The sequence below is a fragment of the Sorex fumeus genome, unplaced genomic scaffold (assembly GCF_029834395.1).
Source record: "Sorex fumeus unplaced genomic scaffold, SorFum_2.1 ptg000051l, whole genome shotgun sequence".
Classification (NCBI taxonomy): Eukaryota; Metazoa; Chordata; class Mammalia; order Eulipotyphla; family Soricidae; genus Sorex; species Sorex fumeus.
In genome coordinates, this window is record NW_026606108.1 from 34,810,428 (window position 1) to 34,837,964 (window position 27,537).

General features: G+C 50.9%; 1 protein-coding gene across 4 annotated transcripts in view; it reads right to left on the reverse strand.

Moving 5' to 3' along the window:
• Nucleotides 1-3,365: 3,365 nt before the first annotated feature.
• LOC130032791 (core histone macro-H2A.1) overlaps nucleotides 3,366-27,537 on the reverse strand; it is a 60,042-nt gene continuing 35,870 nt past the window's right edge. Inside the window, exons 5-9 of one of the 4 annotated variants that reach the window (XM_056124378.1) lie at nucleotides 22,338-22,448; nucleotides 16,308-16,407; nucleotides 9,884-9,973; nucleotides 7,380-7,554; nucleotides 3,366-4,145 (exon numbers count right to left, since the gene is read on the reverse strand). In XM_056124378.1, the coding sequence (XP_055980353.1) occupies nucleotides 3,980-4,145; nucleotides 7,380-7,554; nucleotides 9,884-9,973; nucleotides 16,308-16,407; nucleotides 22,338-22,448 (642 nt within the window). In that variant the 3' untranslated portion in view covers nucleotides 3,366-3,979. Of the gene's footprint in view, nucleotides 4,146-7,379; nucleotides 7,555-9,883; nucleotides 9,974-14,478; nucleotides 14,570-16,307; nucleotides 16,408-22,337; nucleotides 22,449-27,537 lie in introns of all 4 variants that reach the window. The other 3 variants (XM_056124381.1, XM_056124379.1, XM_056124380.1) reach the window with 3 other exon arrangements.

Consider the following 27,537-nt stretch of genomic DNA (forward strand, 5'->3'; position numbering starts at 1 on the left):
TACATGTGGGTGTGCATGTGGCGGCACATACCTGTGCGTGACTTGTGTGGTGTGCACTTGGGTCTCCGTGGTGGAGGTGGGTGGGGGTGGCACTGACGGGAGAAGGGGGTTGCGGAGGAAAGTGCCTCTGTTCTCAGACGTTCTTTCTCTGCCGGACAAAGCAGCCCCGGCTGGGTTGGTTTTTAGGGGTCAGGGAAAGGCCAATCTGTTTACACACCTTTGCTGAGGAGTATGGGGGGCGGTGAAGGGGGTCGGGATTAATGAGCAGTTTTATTGCTTTGCTTGACAGGAAAGTCATGTGATATTATTTTGATATGGGCGGGGGCAAACACCCCAGGTGAGCTTATAAATAGAAGAAAAGCCAAAGCAAAGGTGGCCTCCCCCTGCCACTGAGTGTTTCCCTTTCTTCCTGGGCGCAGCCAGGCCCCACTCCGCCCTGCGCTTCAGGTGACTGGCTGCAAAGCAGGTGGCACCAAGGCCAGCGCCCCGATAACGCAGATCAAACACCTCAGTGGCTATGATGCACTGGGCTCTGACAGACAAGAGGTCTACTGAGCGACAACCATGGCAGCAGGTCACCCCCCCTCCCTCCAACACACACACACACACACACACACACACACACACACTCCCTGGGTGGGCCCATGGAGCTGGATGGGAGCCCCAGACTGGAAGGGACATGCGTGGAGGAGAGCAGGTGCCGGCCCTTCTAGGCTGCCTCTCAGCTGGGACTGGACATGCTGAGGGGTTCAGGGGTTGGGCAGGAAGGAGCAGCCCACATGCAGGGCCCTAAGTGCCACACAATGCCTTAGCACCACCACCTCACTCTTGATAGGAATGTCCTAGCTCACTGCAGAGTCCAGCTCCAGGGTACCTGCTTCCAGAACCATCCCTGAACCCCTGGGGCCACTTCTCTGCAGGAGAACCAGTCACTCCCCATGTCCTGTGCACCAGCCACCCTATATCCTACACTTTTCACCCCAGCCCTCAGGACTAGCTGCACAGGTCAAGTAGGCAGAAGCCTCACTGGAGTCGAATTTAGGGGTGCATACCAGAGGAGACGCCAGCTCCGAAAGCTGCATCTGTGGGGAGAGGTCTGTTTGCCGAGTCAGATGGCTGTGACCAGACACCCCTTACCTTTCCTCTCCCCCCAATCTCCCAGTGGCTGTTGAGCTTTAAGAGCCAATCACCTCATCAGTGGCCCCCAGAAGTGAAGGGAGCTGTGGGGATAAAGACCCGGGAGCGAGGTGGCCAGTTTAGATGCTCAGTCGAGTCCCCATGGAGCCGTGGCCGAGTTCGAGTGCGAGTCATCTGGAGGGGCTTCTGCCCAGCAGGGTAGAGCATGTGTGCCACCCACTCTGTCTGCCTCTCTCCACTCAGAGCAGTGAGAACCTGTAGGGTGCCCTCAGAGACAGACGTGGTGCTACACACTTGTCTTCTCTCTAGGGGTGTGTGTGTATTGTCAGCACTCTGAGGGAGTGGGGTTTGGACTACGTTCAGCACGAGACCCCTGGCTCGAGACCCCTGGCTCTGTACTCAGGGGTCACTCCTGGAGAGGCTTAGGACCACAAAGAACCACGGATGAACCCAGAGTGTCCAGGCATGGCAAGCATCTCACCCCTGTACACTCTCCAACCTCATATTGGTACTTTGTTCAGGTAAGTCATCATCTTTGCTTTTCCCCTCTCTCATCAGAGCAGTTTGTCAACCCGGTTTTCAAAACTGACTGGGTGCTTCAGAGATGATGAGGACTCGGGTCAGCTCTCTCGGTTTCACTGAACTTTGTCAATAAGCCCTTACCTCAGGGCGCAATGCGCTTTGGGTTACTGAAAGTTTAGAAACATTTGGATGATCATAGTCAATAATACATGTCGATCCTGACAGATGTAATTTATTCTTTGGTGCAAGCCCAGTGAAAGCAGACATGGGGGCCCTTTCCTCTTAACTTCCCAATCCTTTTAGCGACACCTAGTGGAGGATCCCGGCTAAGGACGGGTTTGAGTCTGGTTGAGTCTGGTGGCCTAAGGAGATGATCTCTCAACCCTAACCCTGGTTCCATCCAAGCCTCAGTACCTGGCTCAGAAATTCTACCAGGGCCAGTGCATTCTCCAGTCTCTGACGGGAGAGACACATCAGGCCCTAAATTTCCATGAAGAATTTTGGTGTTTGAATCTATGTATGATGTTAGTTTCGGGTCATGTTAGTTTCTTTTTGTTTGGCACCTGGGATTGAGCCCAGGGTCTCCCACAAGCGAGGTCTGTGCCCCACCACTGAGCCACTTCCCCCGTCCCATGAGCAAGTTACTTCTCTTGGCCTCCTTGACCTAATCACAAGAACTGACCTGTGTTACTGCATGTGATGTCCCAGCCCGGGGGACTCGTGTAGCCCTGGCACACACCAATAATCAGGGCTGCCAGCTGGAAGCCCACAGTGAGTGCCCCTCACCCCACGCCCATTTGTAAGCATGGAAACTACACTCCAGGGTGAATGACCACGCATTATGTTTTGGAAGAGCAATCTGCAATCCGGACTGAAACCCCTTTGAGATGCAGTCCTCTTGAAGAGAGAGTGCCAAGCTTTCTTCTTTTGCGGGCCAAACGCTAATCAAGCTATAGAGATGAGTCATCACTTCCTGCTAAACCTTTGATGGAGGTGGGGGGGGACATGTTTTAAGTTGTAAGGACATATTTAGGAGAAACTTAGACAACTATCATCTTTTAAGTTTGGGCTGTGTGGTGTTTGGGGCCTCCTGGGCTGGGTGTCCTGGCTCATTTTGGGATGCAAGTGGGTCCTTCCCATCCACACTTGATGGGCCACGTTCTGCCTGTTTCTGTGCACCATAGGCCTGTCCACAGTGAGGCAGAGAACTCTGAAGTGAAAAGTGTCTGCATTTTGCTAGCAGGTTTCAGGGACAGCGTTTAGCTGCTCTGATTCACTGCATCTTTCTAGAGAAGCCGCTGCCAAAATGGCTCTGTCAGAGCAGGTGAACGTTGGCAACACGGGACTGTTGGGGACACCTCAAAGAGCTCCTGACCTCAGGAACTTCGCAGACCACCTATTCTGGGGCCCAAGGAAGTGGGGCTCGGGCTGGGAAGACCCTGCTCGGGGACTAGCCCGCCGTATGGCACACAGCTGGACTTTCAGCACATCTGCTTCCGCCTCTGAGAAGTGGGGCTCACTCCCCCTTGCCAGGGTCACAAGGGTGAAAGTTGAGATTCTACCTCAACTCCCTTTCCAAGCTGTTGGTGTTCAAAGATAAGCCCTGTTCACTGCAGCGGCCCCCAGGGCGCTATATGCTGCCGCCCCCCCCCACCCCCCCCAGCCCTGCAGGGAGAGATTCCAGCTTGAAACTCAGCAGTCACGACACCAGTTTAGCATTTTACTAAATCAATTCACAGAAATTTCCAATTGCAAATATAATTAAGGACAGCAGATCTCTGTTCTGCCTCTTAAATCTTTCATTTTCAAATCCATCATTAAGACAAAAGAAAAAGTAAACAAAAATTAAGTCTGCTGCAAATTCATGATTTTTTTTTCTTCTTGAGGGGAAAAAAAGGGGGATGAGGGAGGACATTATAGTAAAAAGAACGCCACTGGGTGTACGATAAAGCACCACAACACACGGGTTACAAAAAAAGGGGGTTCCTGGGTTCTGCCCCGCAGAGGATGTGGCCCTCCACTGCCGTGCACCCACCGCGCAGGATCTCGGTAAAACAAAACTAGAAACTCTCCTAGTCACACTAAGGTCAGACACGGTCTGGAACACAGTGCTTGAACAACAGCAATGCCAACTATCAGTGCTAACGAAAAACATGGTAGAAGGTCAAAAACAATTAGACTGGAACCAAAGCCTTTTCTCCCTAGATGAGCAAAATGGAAACGGAGGGTCCCCGTCTCCCAGGAGGGCAGGGGATTTTTTTTTTCTTTTCTTTCTGATGGGAGGCGGGGATTGGCGCAGGCCGGCTCCGAGTTCCGCGGCCTAGTTGGCGTCCAGCTTGGCCATTTCCTGCACATAGATGCCTATACTCTCGCTATCGAAGAGCACGAAGTACACCGTCTTGATGGAGGAAGACATGGTGGACACGAAGTAACTGGAGATGGCTTTCAGGATCAGCTGTGCCGCCGTCTGCTTCGGGAAGCCATTCCTGCGGGAAAGGACACAATGCCGTCAGGAGACCCTGGAGGAATAGGAGCCAAGACTATCCAGAAGTCGGGCTCCACACGGAGGGACGGCTTCCACAGAGGATCCCTGGGGCTGTGGGCCAGTAACTCACCCCATTCCACACCAGCCTGCACCCACAGGAACTGGGGGCACAACTCTGGCCCAATGGGGTTCTTTCTCTTTAGAGCATCCAGGTCTCCCCCATAGTCAGGAGGAGCATCACCCAGTTTCCACTTTTAAAGGGGGGTAAGCCCAGGGAGGGGGTGGAGCTGGGGCTGGAGGGCTGGTCAGCACTGCGCGTACAAGACCCGGGCCACCCAGGAGGATGGCAGCCGCAAACCGCTCAGCACCTGTGAGTCCTGGGCGCAGACGTTTACAGTTAAGGGTCCTGGTGGCGAGGCTGGGGCCTGCTTTCTTGGGGAGTCCCTTGCTTACAGGTGGCCCTGAGTCTGTGGACCCATTTGGACCCAAATGCCAGGCCAGTCTGCCCATGTCAGCTGGGACTTGCCCTTGGAGGGGCACCTGCGGCCAGGTGAGGCCATTCTTGTCTGCATTGTGGGACCCCTTGCCATCCTTCATGGGCCGAGTGCTGAGGCGTAAGGGTGGGTTCTGCGTGTAGCGTTTGGAGCCTTCCAGAGGCACAGGGGACCCTCTCTGAAGCTTGCTCTGGCTCACGCTCACACCTGGTTTCCCCCACTTGGCAATGGAGCCTCCAGAGGCACAGGGGTGGCGCACATGCCCAGAGACTCCAGGCATCATCCCAGGGCACACACCTGCTTGTGCAGAAGCCTGTGGAGAAGGGTGGAGGGCTACAATCTTGTGGTGGGGAGTCAGCGAGATGTGTAATGCCCCACACAAGGGGGCTGCTGGGAGGCAGGGCCCCTGCCTGGCCGTTAGCAAGCCCAGGTGGAAGCTATCGGGGATGACACAGTGGGCATCAGCGTGGTCTCCTGAGTCTGGGGTATCTCTCCAGAGAGTGTGGTGGGAATCCTGGCGCCCCGCCCTGCCCCTCCATCTGCAAGGAGAGCCCTGAGCACAGCAGCACCAACTCCAGATGCTACTGGGGACCTGTCAGAGGACAGCCCCCTACCCCCTGTTCATCCCTGATAAAGGCCTGAGCAGGATGTGGGTGACAGAGCAGAGAGGGACGGAATTTTAAATGGGAACCTGTGGTGAGGGCCTCCTGCCAGCCTGTCTCTGCACCACACTTGCATGGGGAGTGGAGGGCCCTGGCTGAGTCACCGTCGTCTCCATACTGGCTGCAGCCGGTGCCCGACCCCACCCCAAGGCTGCTGTGTGGAGCTGGGGAGTACAGCCCCGAGCCTCCGAACTTGTGCACAGCACCTCTGGACTCGCACCCCCTGGGGCTCCTTCTGGCAGGTGGGTGCAGGCTGCGCAGAGGGGCTAAGGCAGTGAATCCCGCCCCCGTGTGTGAATCTGCTTTGCTCCTAGACATGTTTCTCACCAAGCCTGACTCTTGGCCCCATGAGGAAGCGCCGCGGCTCACAGGCTGCAGTGAGGACTCAGCTCCCACACCCCCAGCCAGGGCCAAGGTGGTACTGCAGCTGCCACTTCCCACCCTGTGATGGGCACCCCTCAGAGGCCGCCCAACACTCTGGCTTCCGGTCTCATCTGAAGCTTGCTGAGGAGTCCGAGATATCTGCGTCTCTCCCGGAGTCCCTCCATCTGTCTAGCACCAACCCTCCAAGTTCTTGAGCCTCAGTTTCCCCAAGCTGTTGCTGGATGGCGACCTGCAGCGCCACCTGCACAGAGGCAGGCCGGCAGGGGCCCTATGGGTAGAGGCGCTGTGCAGCAGCGGCCTCCGTTTGCTCCATGCCACCTTCCGGATTGTCCTGGCCATCTGCGAGGTGGAAAGAACTCAGATTCAGGCAGCTTGGGGGGAGGGGGCAGGGAGCCTGGGCCACATGCCTATCCCCTGGACGGACCCCCATACCCCCGGGTTGCCGCTAAGTCAGCAGCAAAGCCAAAATGGCCTCTTCCCATGCTCTTCCCCGGGCTCGCAGGTCTGGAGTGCAGGAATAATCCTCCCCCAGGGACTTTGCTCCTGTCCTTTCTTTCTCCTCCCCCCTACCCGGAGCAGAGCCAGGTCAGAACAGAGCCTGGAACTCCACAAGCCCCCGGCCACGGGAGGACAGGGAAGAAACAAAGTGCTGTGCCTCTGAAGCTCCTCCTGGTCCCTCAGTGTGCCCCTCTGCAGACCCCCCTGCCCAGTGTCACCCCACCCTGCAGCAGTGGGGCCAACCAAAGACAAGATGCCCTGAGGTGGGGGACGGTTTGTGTTGCGTTGAGACTTTTAATTCCAACCTGTCTTTTCCCTGGAGCGATTGGATGCCACAAACAAGCTGCTTTATTTCCCCTCCTAACCCACTATGATTTACTGACCAGCTCTGTTGTAATCCTGCTCTGGCCTCATGAAAGAGAGGGCAGCTGTGCGCATGGGTCTGCCCCGCAGATGTGGGGCACTTTGCACATTCTTGCCCTCAGCATTCTGCCCTCCTGAGTTGTTAAAAAAAAAAAAAAGAATCAAAGCTTTTTTTCTCTCTCTCCATGAAAAATGTAAATGAGTTGGTAATAACATATGCTTTTCTTTATGGGAATGACTTTTATGCGTCAATTAAAATGTCGCCAATAGCCATATGAAGGAGTGTGAGATCACTCCCGGTGCTTCTCTCTCCAGCAACAACTTTCATCAGCACAGATCAAAGTGCATTGGAAGCGCTAATGAACAGTGGCACACGGCCACCCCCGCTGATAAGGGGGCACAGAGAGGCTGACCTAGTATCCAAAGGTTGCACAACAGTATAGCACTCCACTTGGTGACAGGTCTCTCACCGCCTACAAGGAACCAGGACAGGGCTTTCGGCTGCTGTCAGCTTTCCCTCCTCTGGGCACCCAACCAGAGTGACAGTGAAGGGCTGCTCACGTCTGCTGGCTGAGAGCCGAGCGTGCACAAACATGTCTCCCCCCTTCTTACCCGGGGGGGGGGGGGGGGGCATGAGCTTCTCTTGTCCTCCCCCGGGGCCCCTCCTCACACCTCGGGACAGGGTATTCCTCTCTCTTTTTGCCAGGGAGGCCCCGAGCACGCAGGGACCTGCCCACACAGCGACCACAGAGGCCAGAGCCTGAGAGAAGATGCAGCTGACCCTGTGCTCTGCCGCCCAGGCTGGCACATGACAGGGCAACTCTGAGCCCTTACCTGCCGCTGCCAATGGATGGGAAGGCGATGGACTTCAGCTTCTTATCGTCAGCCAGTGCCAAGCAGTTCTTCACTGTCTTTTCCAGAAGTTCCTCACACTTGTCTGCACCCCATACGGGGCTGTTACAGTGAATCACGAACTTGGCGGGCAGGCCGTGGCCTGCACTGACCGCAGCTGCAGGACACGAAACCAGAGCAGTGATTTCCGTGTCTCCATAGAGCCCAGGCTGCCACACACTGACCCCCACCCCAACCTGTGCCCAGGGAGGGCCATATCTGCTCTGGGTGACAACCATGAGCTGGAAGACGCTCATCTTAATTCAGTTCTCTGGAGGGGGATGCAGACCCCACTGGAGTCTTCTTTAGCATCTCCATGTAAAGGAACAGTAGCTTTAGCCAAGAGTTGAGGGCACCCGTCTCCTCCACCTCCTGGAGAGAAGAGCTTTACCACCTAACCTGACCAAATGGCTCCGCTTGTGAGGAGCGGATTAATTGCCTTTTGGGGTCTCCAATCTCCTTTCCTCAAGTGAATCCATGTGCTGATAATTATGCTGTATCTGAGACTCTCCTGGGCACAGTTCAGGATAAAGGTATTAGGAAAGCAGCCCCTTTTAATGAGCTGCTAAGCATCCCCGTGCATTATCCCTTACAGAGCCTGTTCAGTTTTAACAGAGTTAATCAGACTGTGTTATCAGGGTGCAACTATTTTCCTTTCCAGGATGAAGAGCCTTTGTTCTAACCACACACCTCCATTGCAGACAGTCTCTCTAGATCTCTACCACTGTTTAAAGACACTGGCCTGAGGTCTGTGTCAGAGCAGCATCTTTCAGAAGTCCTGGGCTGGAGTGATAATACAGCAGGTAGGGCATTTGCCCTACACGCGGCCGACCCGGGTTCGATTCCCAGCATCCCATATGGTCCCCTGAGCACCGCCAGGAGCAATTCCTGAGTGCAGGAGCCAAGAGTAACCCCTGTGCATCACTGGGTGTGACCCAAAAAACAAAAAGTAAGGTCCTGCGGGAGATGCAGTGGAGGTGGACATTCTGGGTACCTGGTCGTTGCTATGCCTACATGGGTGCATGCTTGCCTCTGTGCCCCACAATGCTGAGACACTCACATGTTTTCATGTGTATCTGAAACCTCCTTTATGAGGAACACCTGTGGGCACCATCTCAACGGGGCTGTTAAGGTCGGGTCCCTAGTGGATATAGTGCTGAGCTGTGGTCTGTGTTTGCCCCAGCTTTAAGATTGGCCAGGCACTCTGGGTGGTCCACCCAAGAAGTCCCAGATGAAAGGTGCATGGAAGACCCAACCCACGGGTGCTAATGATGACCCTCTTTGGAATGTTTCCTAAAAAGGTATCATGAAAATCAGCAATTGTCCTACTGAGTCATTTAGGGGTCTGTGTTTTGTGTTTTTGTTCTAGGGCCACATCCAGCAGTGCTCAGGACTGACCCACTGATGCTCGGGGACCAGATGTGATGCCAGGGATTGAGCCCAGATCAGCCATGTAGTGCTGGAGCTGCTGTACTGCACTGTTGCTCTGGGCCCTGGATCAGCTACAGTTTTTCTAGCTGTTTGCTGCTGAAAGTCCAGTCAGACCTGGTGCTGCTGGTGAATGGGCTTGAGCCAAATTACTGAGAGGAAAGACCTCCAGGCTAGAACAAAGAGGTGCTGGGCAGGGTGAGGTGACCCTGGCTGGGTCGCCATTAGTGCTGTGAGGCCTCCCTTCTTGCTACCAGACACCCATGGAGGGAACTGCTGGGCAGAGGACAGGCCAGGAGGAGGGCAAGTTCGGCGAAGATGTTCTGGAGTCTTATTGTCCCCTCAGGATCCTGTGGCTCGGCTGGGGAGCCAGGGCACAACATGACACTGTAACTGGCCCTGCTGCATTCAGTGACGAGTCATCAGGATTTGGGGGACATATGGACATGTGGGAAGCATCCAAGAGGAGAGAACCAGAGCCCAGAGGAGAGGGAGCCTGCCCTCAGTGTAGCGGGGTTTCCAGGCCCCCAGACAAACTCCGGCCCATAGCTCGCTAAAGATCCAGTGCTCGGCCTGGCAGCACTGAGGGAGGACCCTGTCTGGTAGCAAGAATTCTCTCCACATCCAAGTTGCTTCCTTATCTCCCTTATCGGGAAAGCTGTTGTTAGCAAATAATAAATGTGTACTTAAATATTTTGCCATTAAAAATCAGATGATTGAGGAAAATGATCAATTCACATATTTCACCCTCAGTTCTATAGATCAGTATCACAATCTATAATTTTTAGTTCTTACATTTGCCAGGCTTGGATTCTATAATTCCTACAAATCAAGATCTAGACACCACTAGCTGTTTTAGCTTCTGAAAAATAGCTGGGAAGACATTTTAACAGGCTGTTGTGTCCACCAGCCACTTTGCATGGGCCACAATTCTTAGTTGAAGCACTCAGCTCGCCCATGCTCCCCTGAGCCCTCAGCATTCCTGAACAGTCACTTACTCCTGTGTGGCCCCACCTCACCTCCAGCCACTTCCAAGGGCCCGTTCTTTTTCCGGAGTTCCAGAACTGCTTCCACAAACTCTTTGCCACCTTTCTTCTCCAGCGTATTTCCTAGACAAGGACAGAGAGTGGTGAGATGGCTCTGGTGGTGTCTCTGGCAGAGCATGTACACACACACACACACACACACACACACACACACACACACACACACACAGCATGTCAGGTGACCACATACTTCAAATGATCTGACCAGCTCCATTTCCATTCTGCATCAAAACAGCAACTAAGCAAGCCTTGGCTGAGTCTGAAAAGTGAGCCCTGGAGAAGGAATTCCTCAGGGGCCAGTTAGTGCCTCACCTGGTGAGCTGTCTTTCCTGCTGGTTATTTAGGGGAGACCCAGGAAGACTTGAACACGCTAGGGAAAGGGCAAAAGGTCTGTTCCACCTTCTTATTTACTATCAGCAGGAAAAACCTCATGGGGCTGGTCTTCCAGACAAATGCCTCCCCTGCAACTTGTGTTTGGGGAGCCCTTCCAAGGTGGAAGTTTCAGAAGTGGCATGTGATCTGAGCAGCAGGCCCAAATGCCAGTGCCCGAGGACCAGCAGGCTGGCTGTGCTTAGTTCCTATTCTGCAGCTTTGGTGCCATATGCAAACACACACACACACACACACACACACACACACACACACACACAGGCACACACCAAAATAATGGCCTCAGACAGTATTTCTTTAATCACACTGATGATTCAGAATCATTTTAGGTAAAGGAGAGAAACATCGGAAGCAGAGCTTAAAGACAGACCTGTTTTGTGTAAAAATTTGGGCACATGATGCTAAACTGTTTGGGAACAGATTTTTATTTTTTAAATCCAGCAGCAGTAGAGGGAACACCACGTTTTCCAAATTCAGGTTCCCAAACAGGATCAGCAGCTCCTTGCTGGTGTGGGCCCCGGTCTCCCATGGGACAGTGAGCAGCACCAGCCGAGCCACCGTGCCACCCGCCAGTAGGTCTTCCTGAAGCTCTGATTCCTCCGCCTCACACATTTTAAAGTACTTTTCCTCGCCAGAGGATAAAATACTCCCCTTAAGATTCACCATTTATCTTAATTCAAGGTGCCCTGGCACGTGGCGGTGTGGCGGGTGAGGTTGCAGTGCCCTGCCCTGCCCAGAGTCCCCTTGGAGTCGCCGGGTGGTGACAAGGCCTGTCTTACAGACCCGTCTCCCTCGGCTTGCTGGCTGTGGAGGGAAGAACTAGCCCCCAAGAAGCATCTGGAAGAAAAACCAGACAGCCTGGGTGCTATCACAGGACAGACCTGTCACTGACCTGTCAGCTGCCTCTCTGCAGGAAGTTGGGGGCACTCAGCCGAGAGGGGCCTGCCTTCCACTGACTTGGCTATGGTGCCCCTTCATAGGCCTGCATGGCCTCCTGGCTGGGATGGCAGCGGGGGAGGCTCTCGATGGCAGCACTGGCAGGAGGGAAGAGCTCCATCCTAGCTGTGTGGCTCTGGTTGAGTTCAGGGGCAGCGACAGCCACTGAACATGCCTCTGGGAGTGGGTAGCCTAAGGATGCAACCCTGGCCAGTGAGACCTGATTACAGAGTCACTGGAAACATCCGTGGGACGGAAAAAAAACGGCTCTAAACCTGAGCCAGACAATGGGATTGCTGTGCTGCCAGGGAGGGATTTCTCCCAGCCCGTCCTCAAGCTTGAGGGGCGGACACCACACACCCAGAGAGGTGGGGTTTCTTTGGGGGTTTCGACTGGGGGTTTCTCTATCACAGCCACACACTGATGGGAAGTAGAGAATTTGGAAGGCCACGTAAAATCAGCATTAACACTGCATACCCTTTCTAAAATACAAAACATGTCTTAAGAAAATGGGCTGATTTATAATTTGTATCGGTCATTAATTCTATGTTAATATTTTTAATCTTAGGAAGAGTGTTTACTTTAAAATTTTTTTACTTATAATTAAATCTTACTTTAATTAGAAGTGAAATTTGCAAGTTAAAATATACTGAATGCATTTCCCGAACTTAAAAATTGAACCTTAGATTGCAGGCAATCAACCCAGCCAGGTCTGGATGGACCCTACACACATACATGTATGCACATGTTCATGTAGACACACGTGTACTTTTTAACAAGAAACAGGCCCATTTCAGCTATATTGTCAACACTCTTAATGGAAGACTCTTCCTTTTTAGACTTAACTTCAGGGTTAATCATGAAGCAATTGGCTTATTTGCCCCCAAGCATAAACATGTGTTACTCTCAGGAGAACAAGGACATTATTTCATGCTTAGAAAGCAGGCAGAAGTATCAGTGTTCAAAACAGCCTAAGCGAAAATTTAGGCTTGGACAAATGTCAGGCTAAGCCTGTGGTCTATTTCACTGTTAGAAAGAACTTCGGATGGGCAAAAGTTAATCACTGGGGCTAAGCATTCCTGCACTCGCATTCCTTCTTCCAGCAGTCTCAGGACTCAGGAATTCACACCAAATATGAGAAATGGAGTGATTATGTCCTCTCTTCCTCTTTTTTTTTTCTCCTCTCACATATCCGAGTGAGAGCTGGAACCAATTGAGACCATGCATGAATCGGGTTTGCCATGGTTTTGGAACTATAAGAGCTAATTGGGCTCAATACTGGTTTGGACTGGTTCACTGGGCAGAAAGAACGCTGAGGTAGGCTTTGGAAGATCTGGGTTCAGGTTCTGGTTTGGGCACCAGCTGTCCTCACAGGGCAGTTGAGGTGTCTGGAGTGCTGGGCACTATACTGGTGGCCAGTCCGGGGACTAACAATGCCCACCAGTGGGTGAGAGAAGCTCGGCACTGTCATTCTTCCACCCAACAAGACTAGATCTGTTCCGAGTTGGGAAGCACAAGGCTCTGCTGGGAGGGCGCAGATGGATCCCACCAGCCTCGGCCCTACCTACTGCAAGTCTAGTCCTGCTGAGCAGGTGGCTTCCCTGGGCCAACTTGCTTCTCTTCCTGAGCCTGGTCAGCTCATCATCCCCACTGCACCAGAACATCTTAGTGGCACAGCAAGCCCAGGCCTTAGTCACTCCTGACTGAAAGCAAGACAAGCCCCGAGCTGCTCACTTAGGTGTTTTGCTACAAATGAGCACTTCCTTCCCATCAACTTTTCATTTGGTCAACAAAGAAAGCATCTTTCTCCTAAGCTGCCTGACTTAGGAGCTCTTAAACTCCTCCAAAATATTGTGGAAGGGGAGTTTATTTTAATTGCCTACAGCCTGATTCCATTTTCTCCTGGCAGACTTGGCGAATCTGGACTTTCTATCCACTTTGTCTTTCCAGCCATGTCCAAAATCCAAAATGCTCAGGAGAGCAATTAGCCCAAAGCACTGAGGCCGAGGCCGACCGTGAACAGCAGGCTCTGCACGTGACGTTAAGCAGAGCTGGACTCCAGACTGCTGCACTGCTACACTGCTGGTGTCCGGAGATGCTCGTGAAGAGCTGAATGCCTTGTCTGGCAAGAGGAGCCCACTTTCACCCTGAATAGGAATGTGCCCGTTCTCTGGAAACTGGGGTCTGAATCTGCTCTCAATGCTGCTTTTGAGAGCAGTGTTTCTACTGTAAGTATCAGATACTCATGAGAGAGAAAAAAATTCAGCAAAGCACCAGCCTAGAGCCAGGCACAAAACAAGGTGTTCTCCTTATAATATTTTATGCAATTCTCCTCATGACCATTATTTTACAGGTGTGGTATAGGGGAAGTGAGGAGATAAGTCACCTTCCCCAGGGCCCCAATAATAGGAAATGGTGAGGCTGGGATCCAAGTTCCTGCCAATGGAGCCTCAAGCCTGTGTTTTCTTGTTTTTTTTTTTTGTTTGTTTGTTTGTTTGTTTTCGTTTTTGCTTCTGCTATTAGACTAGGGTGCCTCCTCAGGGGCTATTCCTGGCTCTGTGCTCCTGGCAGTCCCTGGAGCACCATATAAGGTGCCATTCACACGCAAGGCAAGTCCGTGTCTTACCCCTAGTACTCTCTCTGGCCCTCAGCCTGGTCTTATAGCAAAGCTCTGCCTGACATATTGCCGGGAGGCTATAGCTGAGGGCCCTCTCCACCCTGTCTCACCCTCAGCTACTTAATGCCACAGGGTGATGGTGACTGGATTCCTACCAGTTTGCAAGGGGTGAGAGAAAGGCACTTTCTGGCCTCAGCATGTGTAAGGGAGCTCTGAAAGCACTTCATCCACACTGAGGCTTAAGGGCCACCTTCAGGGTGAGCCTGCTCTGAGGCCAGGGCCCTATCACGGCAGGCATGCAATGGCCCTGGCTATCACTAGCTGCTGAAACCCTGTGTGAACCCAGTCTCCAGCAAAGCAGGACCTCAGGGAGCAAACCCAGGAAGGATACCGTGGACCCAGATTCCAAACCAGCGTGTGCCCGTGGGTGAGCTGCTGGTGCACCCTGGCTTCCCATCAGCTGCACTGCATGTTCACAGCCGGGGCCCAGGCGACCCAGGGAAGGTCAGGACAGCTGGAAGTGTGAAATGAATGCAGCCCTGCATAGCTGTCAGAGGATCAAGCTGTCTGCGGCGGCCGACTGACCATGCACACACACACTCGGCAGCACCCGGCTAGGCATTACCTACTTCACCACCGGTGTAGAAGTCATTGTTTGTCGGGTGAACGACAGCATCACTGTCGATCGAGGCAATGTCAGCCTGTACAACTTGCAACTATAACAGGTAAACAAATGTATATCAACTGTGTTGGACCGAGACCCACGCACAGGCACATTTACTAATGCCCCAATGGCAGGGCTGGCCTACCTGGTCGAGTCCAACATATGAGCCAAAGGGGCAATCAGTCCACGAAGTGTGCGCACATGTGGATGGGGGTGAGGAGAGGAGGAGGAGGAGGAAGAGGAGGTGGAGGAGGAGGAGGAAGAGGAGGAGGAGGAGGAATATCAAATGTGACATGTTTAAATTAAACATTTGAATGACAAGTCCAAAAAAAGAGAAACACACACATGAGATCATTTCCAAAGGTTAAAAGAAATAACAAAACACGAATGCCCATTTCACTGCGCAAAAGCCTATAAAACTGGCACCCCACTGAGAAGGCTACTAAAAGATGGCATCTGTTCTTAAAGAAAACGTGGACTATCAGGCCAACCAAAACAACAAGTTTCTCCATTTTGTGGACAGCAGTCAATGAACAGGCTTTTGGAGTTTGGGTGGGGGTGGGGAGGGTATTTGGTTGTCTTACAATATTGATCATTTTATCTAACTTCAAGGAGCACTGCTTAACATTCAAGAAAATAGTACAAGAATGTATAGAGAAAATATTTTTCCAGACACCCCTCTAATTCTAGCCAAGCTTATTTCTAAATATTTTACAACTGCTCTGACAAAATCCTGGCTTTTGCTAATTTGGGCCTTTTTAAGGAAAAAAGGAAAGAAAAGAAATGGTCTGTATAAGGCAGCTGAAAAAGCCAGTTTCAGCTGGGCTTTCCGGATCCCAGCTCCCATGTCTTCCCCCATGACCGTTCCCCTAGTACATAGCCTGCGTTCTCCAATAAGCATCCTTCCCAGTGAGGAAACCTTACAAAGGCAGCCAGAGACAGGGCTCGCATGCCACAGGCAGCACTGGCACCTGGCGGCCACGGTCCCTGGCAAGGCCCACACTTACAGAGAAGCCAGGAGTCTGCATCTCACCCTGAGCACACAGCTCTTGCAAGGCACAGCCTTGGAAGAGGGCGTCTGAGAGGCACCTCTCAGCTAACCCTGAGCAGGGCAACGCTGTGGCTCTGGCGGCTTCCTCAGAAGAACGAGAGATGGCCCTTCTGTGTGATGCCATCCATGAGTCAAATAACTCATGCAAGTTATTTAATAATTACAAATAATTTAAATAACTCAGTCACAGACTGTCTGCAGTGGAGAAAGAATTGAAAACGACAGGACCTGGACAATTTGGGGGAAACCAATTTGCTGGCGGATTAAAGGAAGCTTAATGGTATGTGAAAGTGCCTTAATCATTAGCTTCCTTTTCAAGTACTTTCAAAATTTGCTTGCAAGGGTCATTTTGAATTAAGGCCTAAATGGAGAAACTATCATTTTGTATTTACCTGAGACTTTTCGATTCTAAGAAAGGAAAAAAACAAAAACAAAAAAAAATCACATTAAAAAAATCCCCCCCAAGAAACCAGCAGTCAGTTTGATCATTATGGAAGAGAATTTAGATGGGGATATATTTACAATCAAGGGGAAAGTATCCAATCATACTTAAGGAGACATCGATCTTTTCCATTTGGAATGGTTTGGAGTAGACGTTTAATGTCTATACTAGAAATTCAATCTTCAGTTGGGGAATTTGGTTTGGCCCTCTTAAGATTGAGAAGATGCAGAGCCTAAATTCTGGGTTCCATAACTTTTCATCTGACAGCTGGTGGTGCCAAACCCCATTCCCAATTACCTAGGTCATCTTTAAGGTCAATGTCAGCATTGGTAGGATTGATTATGGCCTCCACCTCAAAGCCGGCTAAATTACTGATTTCACTGTGAATAAGGTTCAGCTGAAAAGAAAAGCATGAGGTGGGAAATAACAGGGCAGCTGGGAAGTCACAGAGAAGTGAGCCTTGGGAGACAGATGAAGGGACAGTCCAAGTGCACTACAGAGGGGATGGGGAGTCCTTGGCTATGACAAATCCATTCCCATCAAAAGACTCAGATGCTGCTCAGGAGGCTGAAAGGAAGCAGCTGGGCTGAGGATTCAGAACCTGTAGAGCAATGCTTCTGGCAAGAGGGAGCAAAGGCTTATCTTGACTGGCTGACTAACTTTTCATTGAAGGGCTCCATAATAAGGACCAGCTCATAAAGCAGCTATCAGGACCCAGAACCACAGCGTGGGCTAGCCACTGTGACTGTCCTCACCTTGCACCACCAAGTGGGGGCTACCCTGGCTGTCTCAGGTTTAGTGTGTTGCTCAGAGAAACCTCAGCTCACTCACATCCCTACAAACTGTCATTCTGAAGTCTGGTTCACGAAACCCGGAAAGAGAAACAGCTGTTCTCTAGTGAGAGCATCTCTCTGCCCACCTGGGCAGTCACCTGAGCCACAGAGAGCAGAGTGTCTTTCCCAGTGGAATTCTTAGGAGAAACAAACCTGTCTCTGAGCACGTCCTCCCTGGCCCCGGGCGCTCTGCTACCTAGAATCCTCCACAGGAGAGGAAGGGGGCCTCAACTCAGGATTCCGCTGTGGGGCAGAGACTGCCATCCCGGGCCCAGCCCTTTCCTGCCTATAGGCTTCTGCAGCAAATTGCTCACACCCTCTCCTTTCTGTGTCATCAGCCCCCAACAGCTACAGCCAACAGCAAGGCCTCTGCGGCCTGCAGAGGAGCAAACAAAACCCGCTCTCTGCACCAGACACACAAGCCCACCCAGCTGAGGCCCAGAGGCAGGTGAGGAGAGTGGCAAGGCTCTCAGCCCCAGCCTCTGCCTACTAAGCTAGAAATAATCAGAAGAGTTGGCTTCCCTGCTCCCGGACCATGGACCTGGTGTTTAAAGACTCATGCAGAGAAATGGACCACTTCCCCTTTCCTTGGACTTTCTGGGCCTCACCCCCTCCTTCACCCCCACATCCCCAAGGCTGGAGAAGACCCTTTAGGGCGAAAATTCACACAGCCTGGCTCTCAAAGCCTGGGGCCCCAGGGCCAAGGTAAAGAGAAATGCACCCCAGAGCCAAGGTGCTAACCGCTACTCCCAGGGAGATGGGTGAAAGGGAAACAGACCACAGGCTCTCAGGAAAAGGTCAGGATTCCAGACGAGGAGAAGTTTGACTGAGAACCTGCAAGCACTGCACGTGACTCGAAATAAATGGTATCTAGAACTCAAAATAAGCCGATATTCCCTGCACCTCCACCTACTGTGTTAAGTGGCAGGAGATGGTTGGAGGGAGGAAAAACAAGGAGAAAAATAGGGGAAATCACCTTTCTTTCTTTCTTTCTTTCTTTCTTTCTTTCTTTCTTGTTGGAGTGGAGGTTGGGGGCCACACCCGACAATGCTCAGGGGTTACCCCTGGCTCTGTACTCAGAATTACTACTATGCTCAGTGAACCATATGGGCTGCTGGGGATCGAACCTGGGCTGGCTGCGTGCATGGCAAGCACCCTATGACCTGGACTACCTCTCCAGCCCTGGTATCACTTTAAGTGATGCTGCCTTGGGAGAGTAACGAGACAGTTAAAGACAAACTGCTCCAGGGACTTGAGGAAGAACCCCAAGCAGTCAGCTGGGGTTGCGTATGAGGCACCAGGGGGCAGAGGCCAACAGTGAGCCCCTCGGCGAGGGAGAAAGCCCACAGCAGCAGGTCTGGAAAGGTGCTGCTGGTGAGCACCTAGGGGTGGAGGGCAGGGGGAGCCCCTCTCCCAACGGGTCAAACCCACGGGCTCTTCAGAGGTGCATGTGACTGTCTGAAGCACAGAGCAGAGTAAAAGGACTTGTGGGTCAAGACATTCGGCTTCTTGGGAAACGAAAAATTCCCAAGTTCAGTCTGTTTTGCCAGGTGGAAGGAGAGTTGTTAATGATTTCAGCACTTTTTTTTAATCAAATCTCATCACTGAAAAGATGATTTTTAAATCACAGCATGGGGATACTATAAATTGACACCAGTGGAGAGTAACCAAAGGTTTAGGTGAAACAAAGAGGTGTGGGGTGTGGGGGAACGCCTCTCGGGCACAGAGGAAAGGGACCCATCAGGAGTCTGTCAAGATGCCCTCCCCCCAGGAGGCCCCGGGCTCCCATCCAGGGCTCTGTGTCCCCACTCTCACTTCTCCTATGCCCACACGATCCCTGCTGCCCCGTGCCAGGTGTGTGCCGGCCAGGGAATCGGGAACGCAGAGTTGGCTGCCCTGAGTGAAGCCACACTCTGCCAGAAGTGCACAACCACCACTGGGTCTAGGTGCCAAACACCCTGACCCAAGTCTTAGATGTAATGAGCAGCCCCTGCTGTAGAGTTCAGGCATTTCCAGCCTGGCTGGGCCTCCCTGTGGCCCTGAGCCAACTTGGCCTTCCTGGATGGGAACCTGCACCCTCTCACCCCCGCCCCCCACATTTGTCACCCTGATGACAGTCAGGAGCGGGCAGCCACACACAAGATGGCCATCCAGGCTATCCTGTCTTGACATGACCTAGCTGGCTGCAGGAAACAGTTCCACGCCATTGCAGCCTGTAATGCTGCCATTCCACTTCAGGAAATGAAAGTGAGGGTTAACGACCATCTGAGTGACCGGCTCTGTCTGGTCTGTCCTTGTCTTAGTCTGGTGCCTCTCTCTCTGACAGACCAGAACGCAGACTGGCCCATGCCAGCCACGGAAAATGCAACTCTTCCAGCCCACCTGCAGAAGGTGGCACAGGCCTGGGGGCCTCTAAAAAGTACCTGAGATCCCTGGGCAGGGGTAGCTGTGCCCGTTCTGCGCTCACTCTAACATCACTCTGGCCCTGCCTGACCTCTGGGACAAGGGGGCCTCTGGCATCCGTCTGCTTGCAGCCCGAGCCTGAATTTCTCTGGAACCTCTGGCGAGGCAGAGAACGGGGCTTTCATGCCACCCATAAACAAGAATGCCCGTGAAACAGCAGGAGACCGTGGGGTGGGATCCTGTGAGGTAGTCACCCATCTCCTGTCACGGTCACTGTGGAAGGGAGCAGGTGACAGACTACCCTTTCCCACTGCTGTGTCAAACTCCCTGTCTCCTCTCAGTTTTCTGCTCGGGTGTGTCTACACTGCAGGAGGCCTTCGTGGCCAGGGTTACTGTGTGGAAGGCTGAGATACCCAGGCCCTTCTCTCTCCTGCCTACCGAGGAGGCCGCACTCACTGCCACGGTTCCACATTTATAGACGCGCACCCCAAAGTAGCTTTGGAAATAAAACCACCGGGTCTTTTGAATGTCTTTTGAAAAAAATAAATCTTTTCTTTTCTTTTCTTTTTTAAGCCTCCTTTGAAACACACAGCAACACATTTAGTTAGTTCTAATTCCCAGCATGGTTTTCTTTTTGAAAACAATTCAACAATGTGTGTGGATGCTGGGTAAAGCCAGAGGGCGGTGACTCTCGGGACTGCAGTATGTGGAATACATCATTAACAACAACAATTAGACCCGGCTCCAAAGCCCAGGCGGCTGCTCCGGGGAGTAGCTTAGCAACCGTGCTTTACGGGCCAAGCCAGACAGTATCACCTTTCTCTGCCCCAGCTCGCTTGCAATATGCAAGTGTTGGTTTCATCGACACAGATGGAAAAATAAGATTCAGAGAACACAGGGTACTATACAGCCATCGTACTCAAGTACCCTTTCCGAAACATTTGCTAAAACCCAAGGCAAGATTAACGTCAGTAAGAAAAACATTGAGAAGGGTGCCTGGTGTAAAACCGCACGTGTCAGGTTTATGGCTCTGCCCCTTCTGCACTCTCTGCAGGAACTTTCACCTCCCAGAACAGCCACTGAGGGCAAGAGGGTGTCCCCTCCATTCCCCCAGCCTCCTCTCTCCCACTGTGAGCCCCCAGGGCTCCAGAGAGGGCAACAAGCCTCTGCAGCGTGGGACTGGGGGTGCCCAGTGCTGGAGGCCTGATTCTCATGTCCCTAAACTGAGGGTACGGTTAACAGCCAGGGGTGGGTTGGGGGCGTATTTCCCACTAACACTCTCTAATGCTCTCTTTGTGTCCCAGAAAGGCTGCCTGGGCTCCTACACTCACCCTCCCTCTCACCACGAACCAGTCCCCCACGTCCCTCAGGTCCCTCCTCTGAAAGTCATGACTTCTAATAGGCTCGTCCATTTGGCTGCCAGGCCCACTTCTTCCACTGTAACCCATCTCTTAGGTAATGTTAGAGGACACAACTGTACATTACTGGACAGTACTACCTCTAATCTTTGGGGGCAGCCTGTGTTCACAGGATTACTGCTTTCTGGATTCTCTGAGACAGCTCGTCCTGACCTGAGAACAGCAGATGTCCCAAACACCCAAAGACAGCACTGCCTGTGGCTGAATGTCCGCCAGGCGTGTTGGCGCAGGAGCCAGCAGAGTCTGCACGGCCTCTGGCCACCAAAGGCCCCATCACAGAGGCAGAAGGCCACAGAGTGACTGAGTGCTCAAATGTTCGGTGCAGGTTCTGATTGGAGGCTGACTTTGAGGTGGCAGGCAGCATGGTAGCAAGAACCCAGAGAAGGCAGAGAACAGGGTCAGGGCACCCACAGGTGAGGAAGGGAGGAGAGAGAGAGGGGGTTGGCCTTGGGGGTAAACTGTTCTACCTCCCTAACAACCTTCCAGGTCCAAGCTCGAGGGGAGGCCAGGAGCCAGAGTGAAGAACCAGGATTTCCCTGTTTCAATTCAAACCAAAGCAGCGCATGACAAAAGGCCATGTTAACTTTCAAGACAGGACCCAAAAGGCATTTAAAAAAAAGGGGGAGTGTGTGCGAAAGTACCCCCAGAAATTTAAAAAAAGAAATGAGAATATGTAAGTGGAAAAAATGAAAAAGAAAAACTTTTTCAAAGCCCCAGACCTTAAGATGACAACTAGTGCTGATTATTCTTTTTTCCTTTGAAAAATGCATACGAAATACAGAGAATGGTTATCAAATGTCAACTAGCATGGTTATTTTCCGGAACACAGAGCCCAGCCCAGGAAGTGCGTGCGGAGTGCCCGAGCGGGCCAGCGGCAGGCAGAGGGTAGGGAGCAGCTGGCGACGGCAGGAACAGGAGGCTGTCACTGAGATGCGAAACGAGGGTGAAGATGAAGGTTTAAAAATGATGCAGCTTCAGAACCAAGTTGTGACTAGACGCGAGTTTAATGCAATTTACATGGAAGTTCAAATTTTTGTCCTTTAAAAAAACTTTTTTTTTCAGTGTAGGATAAAAAATCTTAAGAAAAGTCTAATTCCGTTTCTCTCGACCTGTTATTTGGTGTCCACAGAGAAATATTCAATCTCATCCTCAGGTCTCTCAAGCCTCTGCATCATTTTTATTTTCAACAAAAGTGAATCATCTTTTACAAAACCATGGCGTCCTGGCAAAGTGGCGTCACGGGGGCAGCTGTAAATACATTGCCCGTGGTTAAAAACAAACCATTGGCTGAAGGAGTGGTCAGGTGGCTCCGTGCACTGCTCAGTACATCTAGAAAGAACCACCTCCCCCTTCCCCCCGTCAAATAAAAAACCAGGGGTCTACCCCCAGTGCCCTGAACAAGGGGGCAGCCTGCCAGACCCTCCTCCTAGGCCGGGTGCTGACATCTGGCTGTTTTCCTGGTCTGAACCACATGATGACCAGCTGAGGCCACATAAAGTAGCTCCTTCCGCAGACCCACCCCAGGGTGTAAGCCTCACTCTGCCCCACAGCTGCGACTCCTCTTCCACTTCCCCACTGAAGCCCCAGCTGCCCCCTCGTCACCTGTACCCAAGAACCCTCAGGCCCTCCCTGTGGGGAAGCTGGCCTGTCCCCATCTGCCCAAGCCCACCTACCTTCTGGCCGAGGAACAGGCTCTTGGTGGAGAGGACCGTGAAGCCGTCGGCGGGCGTGCCCTCGGTTGTGCTGTCGGCGCTGGCCGCCTTGCTGACTTCTCCCTGCTTCTTCTTGCACAAACAGAAGCACCCATGAGTGGCTGCAGAGTCCAAGCAAACATACACGCTTCGACCAGGGATGCAGATCCCAGACTTTGCCCACAACCCTTATCCCACAGAAAACTAACCCACAGCCCAGAGTCTCCACCTTTCTCCAGGAGGGGCTGCGGGCTTCTTTTGGGGAAAAAAAAATTTTTTTTTAAATTATCTACTTACACCCAGCAACTGCTGTGTAACCCCATCAACGGCCAGGATCAAGAGACTATAAAACCAAGCTCCCGGAGAGAACAACGCAGAGTCTCCTGCCCCCTCACCTGGCTGTCCTCACCGGGGCCCCTTGGTGGAGGGCGGGTTGAGTTTCCCTCTCCACCCCGAGCAGAGCCCCGGCAGCTGAAGATCTCCAGGACCCAGCCACAGCCATGCTATCGCCACTCTCCACATGCTCAGAGGAGCCTCACGCATGAAGGAACCGGCAGAGGAACCTAGGTGTGCGGGACCCGGGGCTGAGATCTCCAAGCTCCCAGAAGCTTTAAAACCAAGTTCGCGGCCACACAACCTCTTATTGTCTAGTTCTCACTCTCAGAGAACCCAGCAGGCTACTGAGAGTATCCTGCCCGCATATATGCCTGACTGTAAAGGTGAGTAGAGACTGCCCCAAAAGCCTTCATGCCTCTCGGAGAGCCCAACAAGCTACTGAGAGTATCCCGTCCACATGGCAGAGCCTGGCAAGCTACCTGTGGCGTACTCGATATGCCAAAAACAGTAACAATGATGGTTTTCGTTCCCCTGACCCTGAAAGAGCCCCCAATATGACATCAGGCTACACTAGCATGTGACAGAGACAAATGGAGACGTTACTGGCGCTCACTTGAGCAAATTGATGAACAACGGGGTGATAGTGATAGTGATAGAAACTATCTACTTAAAGGCAAACATTTATATAAATGATCTGAAAGAACCACTTTTGTAAATATAAATGAGGCCAGGTTTTAATTAGGGACCTTCGCTTACTAGATGTCGTCACACTATTCAGAGAAAACACAAACTATTTTTCAAAGAATGCAAAGGCCATAGCCCCCCAATATTTCCTATGTCTCCTTGGAGATGGGTTGATATGTACATGTCGACAGTCCACTGATCCTGGGAGGCCTAGTCCAGACACTGCACTGTTTGGAGTGAAAGATGTCTACCTCTGGGTTTCCGAGGGCCTTCCAGGGTATGTGAGTTATAGGGAAGTCACTCTGACACCGGCACAACACTCTGGATCATTACACAGCATTCACATGCGAGTCACCGGTGGCACACACTTGTGTCCATGCGTTAATCACGTTAATTTCCAGATCCCCAACTTCCTAATGCTTGTTCCCAGACAGGTCTGCCCTGGAAGGGTCTACACCCCTAGTCAAGGGTTCACGCTGGCTCTCTTTTCTGAGCAACTCCCCTGCTTCCTGAGTGAACACTATGGCACCCCATCCCTGGGGCACAGGGAACATGTGTGTGTGTGTTTATGTCTCTAGCCTCAATAGCCAATTTTCACACATTTGGAGGCTGGCAGAAAGGGAAGTGTTCTGCATTAAGACCTACTGTAGAAAGAAAATAACAAAACAACATTATGTTCTTAAACACTTCACTTCTTCTCTTTGCCCAGTTATTATATCCAAGTATCTCCCTCACTGAGGGAGCAACTCCAGGGTAGCAGAAGAGAAAATAAGGCAGGAGGCCAGGCCTTGGTCAAGGATAGTCAGCAAGCACAGGGCAAGGCCTGTATGGAATGCTTTGCACCAAATTACATAAGCTAACTCGATAGGATCAAAGGTTTTTATGCAAATGATAAGACAGGGCCTAGAGAAATAATACAGTGGGTAAGGTGCTAGTCTTGCATGTGACTACTCCAGGTTCGATCTCTGATACCACACATGGTTCCCTGAGCCCACCAAGGAGTGACCCCTGAGAACAGAGTCAGGAGGAAGCCCTGGACACCGCTAGGTGTTGTCCAATCCCTCACCCTCCTCCAAAAAAAAAAAATAAGACAAAAGCATTTTAAGAAATATGGAGAATTAGTCAAGATAAATTAAAATTACTCTACTTGGTTTTTCTAATACTTTGGATATACCATATTTGAGATGTTAAAGAGAAACAGATATAAACAACAATACATGGGAAGTCTTAATAAAGGTTTTTATTAACTGTACTTTACGGGAACCAAGAAAGGAAAAGGCTAAATAACAAATACTTTCATAAGTCAGATGTTTCTAAATCTGTGCTTCCAAGAAATCTAGAGAAATAGATTAAGTGTGGGTAGATCATTAAGGAGCAGCTTGATGAAATTAATAGTAATGTACCACTACTGGATTCTTAGTTGTGATGAATGTTCTGGGGTTATGGAAAATGTTTACAACAGGGAAACTGGCTGAGAAAACTCAGGAACTGTCTGTACTGTTTTTGTAACTTTTCTGTAAATTTAAAGTGATTCTAAAATAAAGTGTTTATTACAACAAACTGATGACAGATAACTATGTGATTGTTGGCACATAACTGAAAGATTTCAGAGGACTGAGGGATGCTGCTATAAAAAAAAAATCTTTTCCATTTCCATGTAATTGTTTTTGTGAACAAGATTTTTCCAGGCACTTGTCCTTAAGAAGTATGTTAAAGAGTTTTGTGGGTTTTCTTTTTAAATTTCAATTGTTGAAAGTTGTTTAAAAAAATCCAGCTGGTTTAAAGGCTAGGTGGTAGTGTGTGGGACCCTGAATTCACCACAAATAAACACCCATACGTGGCACTGACTCACTCGTAGCTGAACAGCCCCATGGAAACTAAGGGTGAAAGACAGGAAGGAGTGTGAGAGAAGTAAGATGCCTGAGAATACCTCCCACAGGCCAGTGACCCACTACAGGGAGGCTCTCACATGCCTAGCACTTCTCCCCGAGGAGAGGGGTCTGTGTCCCTCTCTGACCGAGTACCCTAAATTCTGGGATGTGTACTAGAGAGATGAAGACCGAGAAACATCTGTCTGTGAAATTCAAGAGACCGTGGGCACACAGGAACCAAGGGGCTCTGAGAAAACAAGCAACTTTGCTTGGTTTGGCATCTTTGTTTGGGGGCCCTACCGACTGTGCTCAGGACTTAATCCTGGCTCCAAGCTCAGGGATCACTCCTATCACGGCTCTGGGGACAGAACCCTGGCCACCTGCATACAAAATAAGTGCCGTCCCCACTGTACCCAGACCCATGCAAATCTTTTTAAAAGGCCCCTTTATGGTTGCCTTCCATCTCAGCATCACCTGCATTCCAACTTGGAGTGTGTTCACTCTCTTTGGGAGTTCCCCTTCTCTCACGTAACTCCTACAGAAAACGATTTTACTTCACTAAATACCCATGTCTTGACCCACTTGCCCTAAGACCCAGCTCAGAGGCCACAGAGTGAAGAGCACCAGGACTTTTGTGTGAAAGAGATTCTTTTACTGATGCAAGGGTGACTGTCCCAGGGTAGGAGCCAGTTGGGAGTCTCTGGGGATGGAGGCACTGGTGGGTGCCATGTTTTTCTTACATTTCCCCTCAAACTCATTGCTGAGGGCCACAGGGTGAGGAGTCCAGTGGTACTCCACCCACCCCACCCCATGACTGGGTCCAGAGTGAACAGGCAGGTGTTGGAAGCCGCAGACATCCAAGAGCTAAGGCTGAGAACAGGCTCCGCTGCCTCTGCTCACCCACCAGCAGCTGGCTCATGCCCTGGGCAGTCACACATCCTTTGATAGCAAGCAGCATAGCCTAGGCTATAAGTCAGAGGGTCCAGACAGGGAAAACCCCTCCGGGGCCGGACAGCTAAAGGGACATGAATTACTGAGCCCATGGGACGTGAAGATTGGAAAGACAATGTCCTGTCCTTGTGTGAAGGGCTGTGGGGGGGATTTGGGGGAGAAGCTGTCCTGGAAGGTCAGTGTGATAGAAAGACTTCAGGTTTCTCATCCTGGAATTATAACCCTGAAATTGTCACTGAGATTGTCTTCTAGAGTCCCATGATTTGCAAAGGTCACCCATAAGACACCTCCAGACTGTCTGGTCCAGAGGCCAGGATTTATTATCATGGCGATTGTGGCCCCATGGGGCCATATACATCTGTGGACTTAAAAAAAAATAAAGATTTTCCAAGGGTTTGGCTTTCAGACAGTCTGAAATAGATGCTAATGGAGATTGATTTCTCTGGATCACTGATATGCGTCTGCTGTCAAGGTATGCCAATACCTACCTAAAAGTCAATCAGGATGCGGATGCTCAGACTATCACAGTTTCAAAAGACAAGGAACAGCAGAGACAACCCTGAAAGATACAGCTTATTCCCTATACAAGCCCACTCCCTGGAGAGTGATAAAGGGAGCCCTTTAGATTAAAACACAAACATAGACCCCCAAGCAAATTGAGGAAATAGAGAATCAGTTCCCAAACAAAAGAATAAGATAAAATTCTCAGAAAAGTACCTACATAGTCTCCCTGATAGACAGTTCAAAAAACAGTCATGAATACTCAGTTAACAAAGGAGAAAAATGGGCAAATGCATTGAGAGTTTGAAGGGATAGAAAATAAAAGAAAATACTAATCTCCAAAACATGCAGCTACATATACAGCTAAGCAACACCTTCTCCAAAATCACAGTACTGACAGCCCATTAGGAGCACAGCAAATTTGGTGGGAAAGTTGTGTAGAAGCAATCCTGACAATGACTTTAGTAAAACCATTGTGACATAGAACAATTATCACAAATTGACTGTTAGTGATCTATTTTCTGATAATTCTATTTGCCATTTTGTTGTGTTTGTGCCTCCCTAAATAGTAGGCTTTGGGGTAGGTGGGAAGTTGAAAAAGTTTTGGAGGGAAGTTCTCACTGGCGGTGGGATTGGTGTTGGAACACTGAATGCCGAAACTGTAGTATGAACAACTTTTTAAATCACAGTGTTTAAATTTAAAGAGAGAAAAATATATTGGTCTCCAAGCAATAACCAAACTGAAAATTTTTCTAGTTGACTCCAACAATACATTATATTTTGCCTAAGAGTATATCATCAATCTAAAATGGCACTCTTCAACCTTTTTATACTTGAGG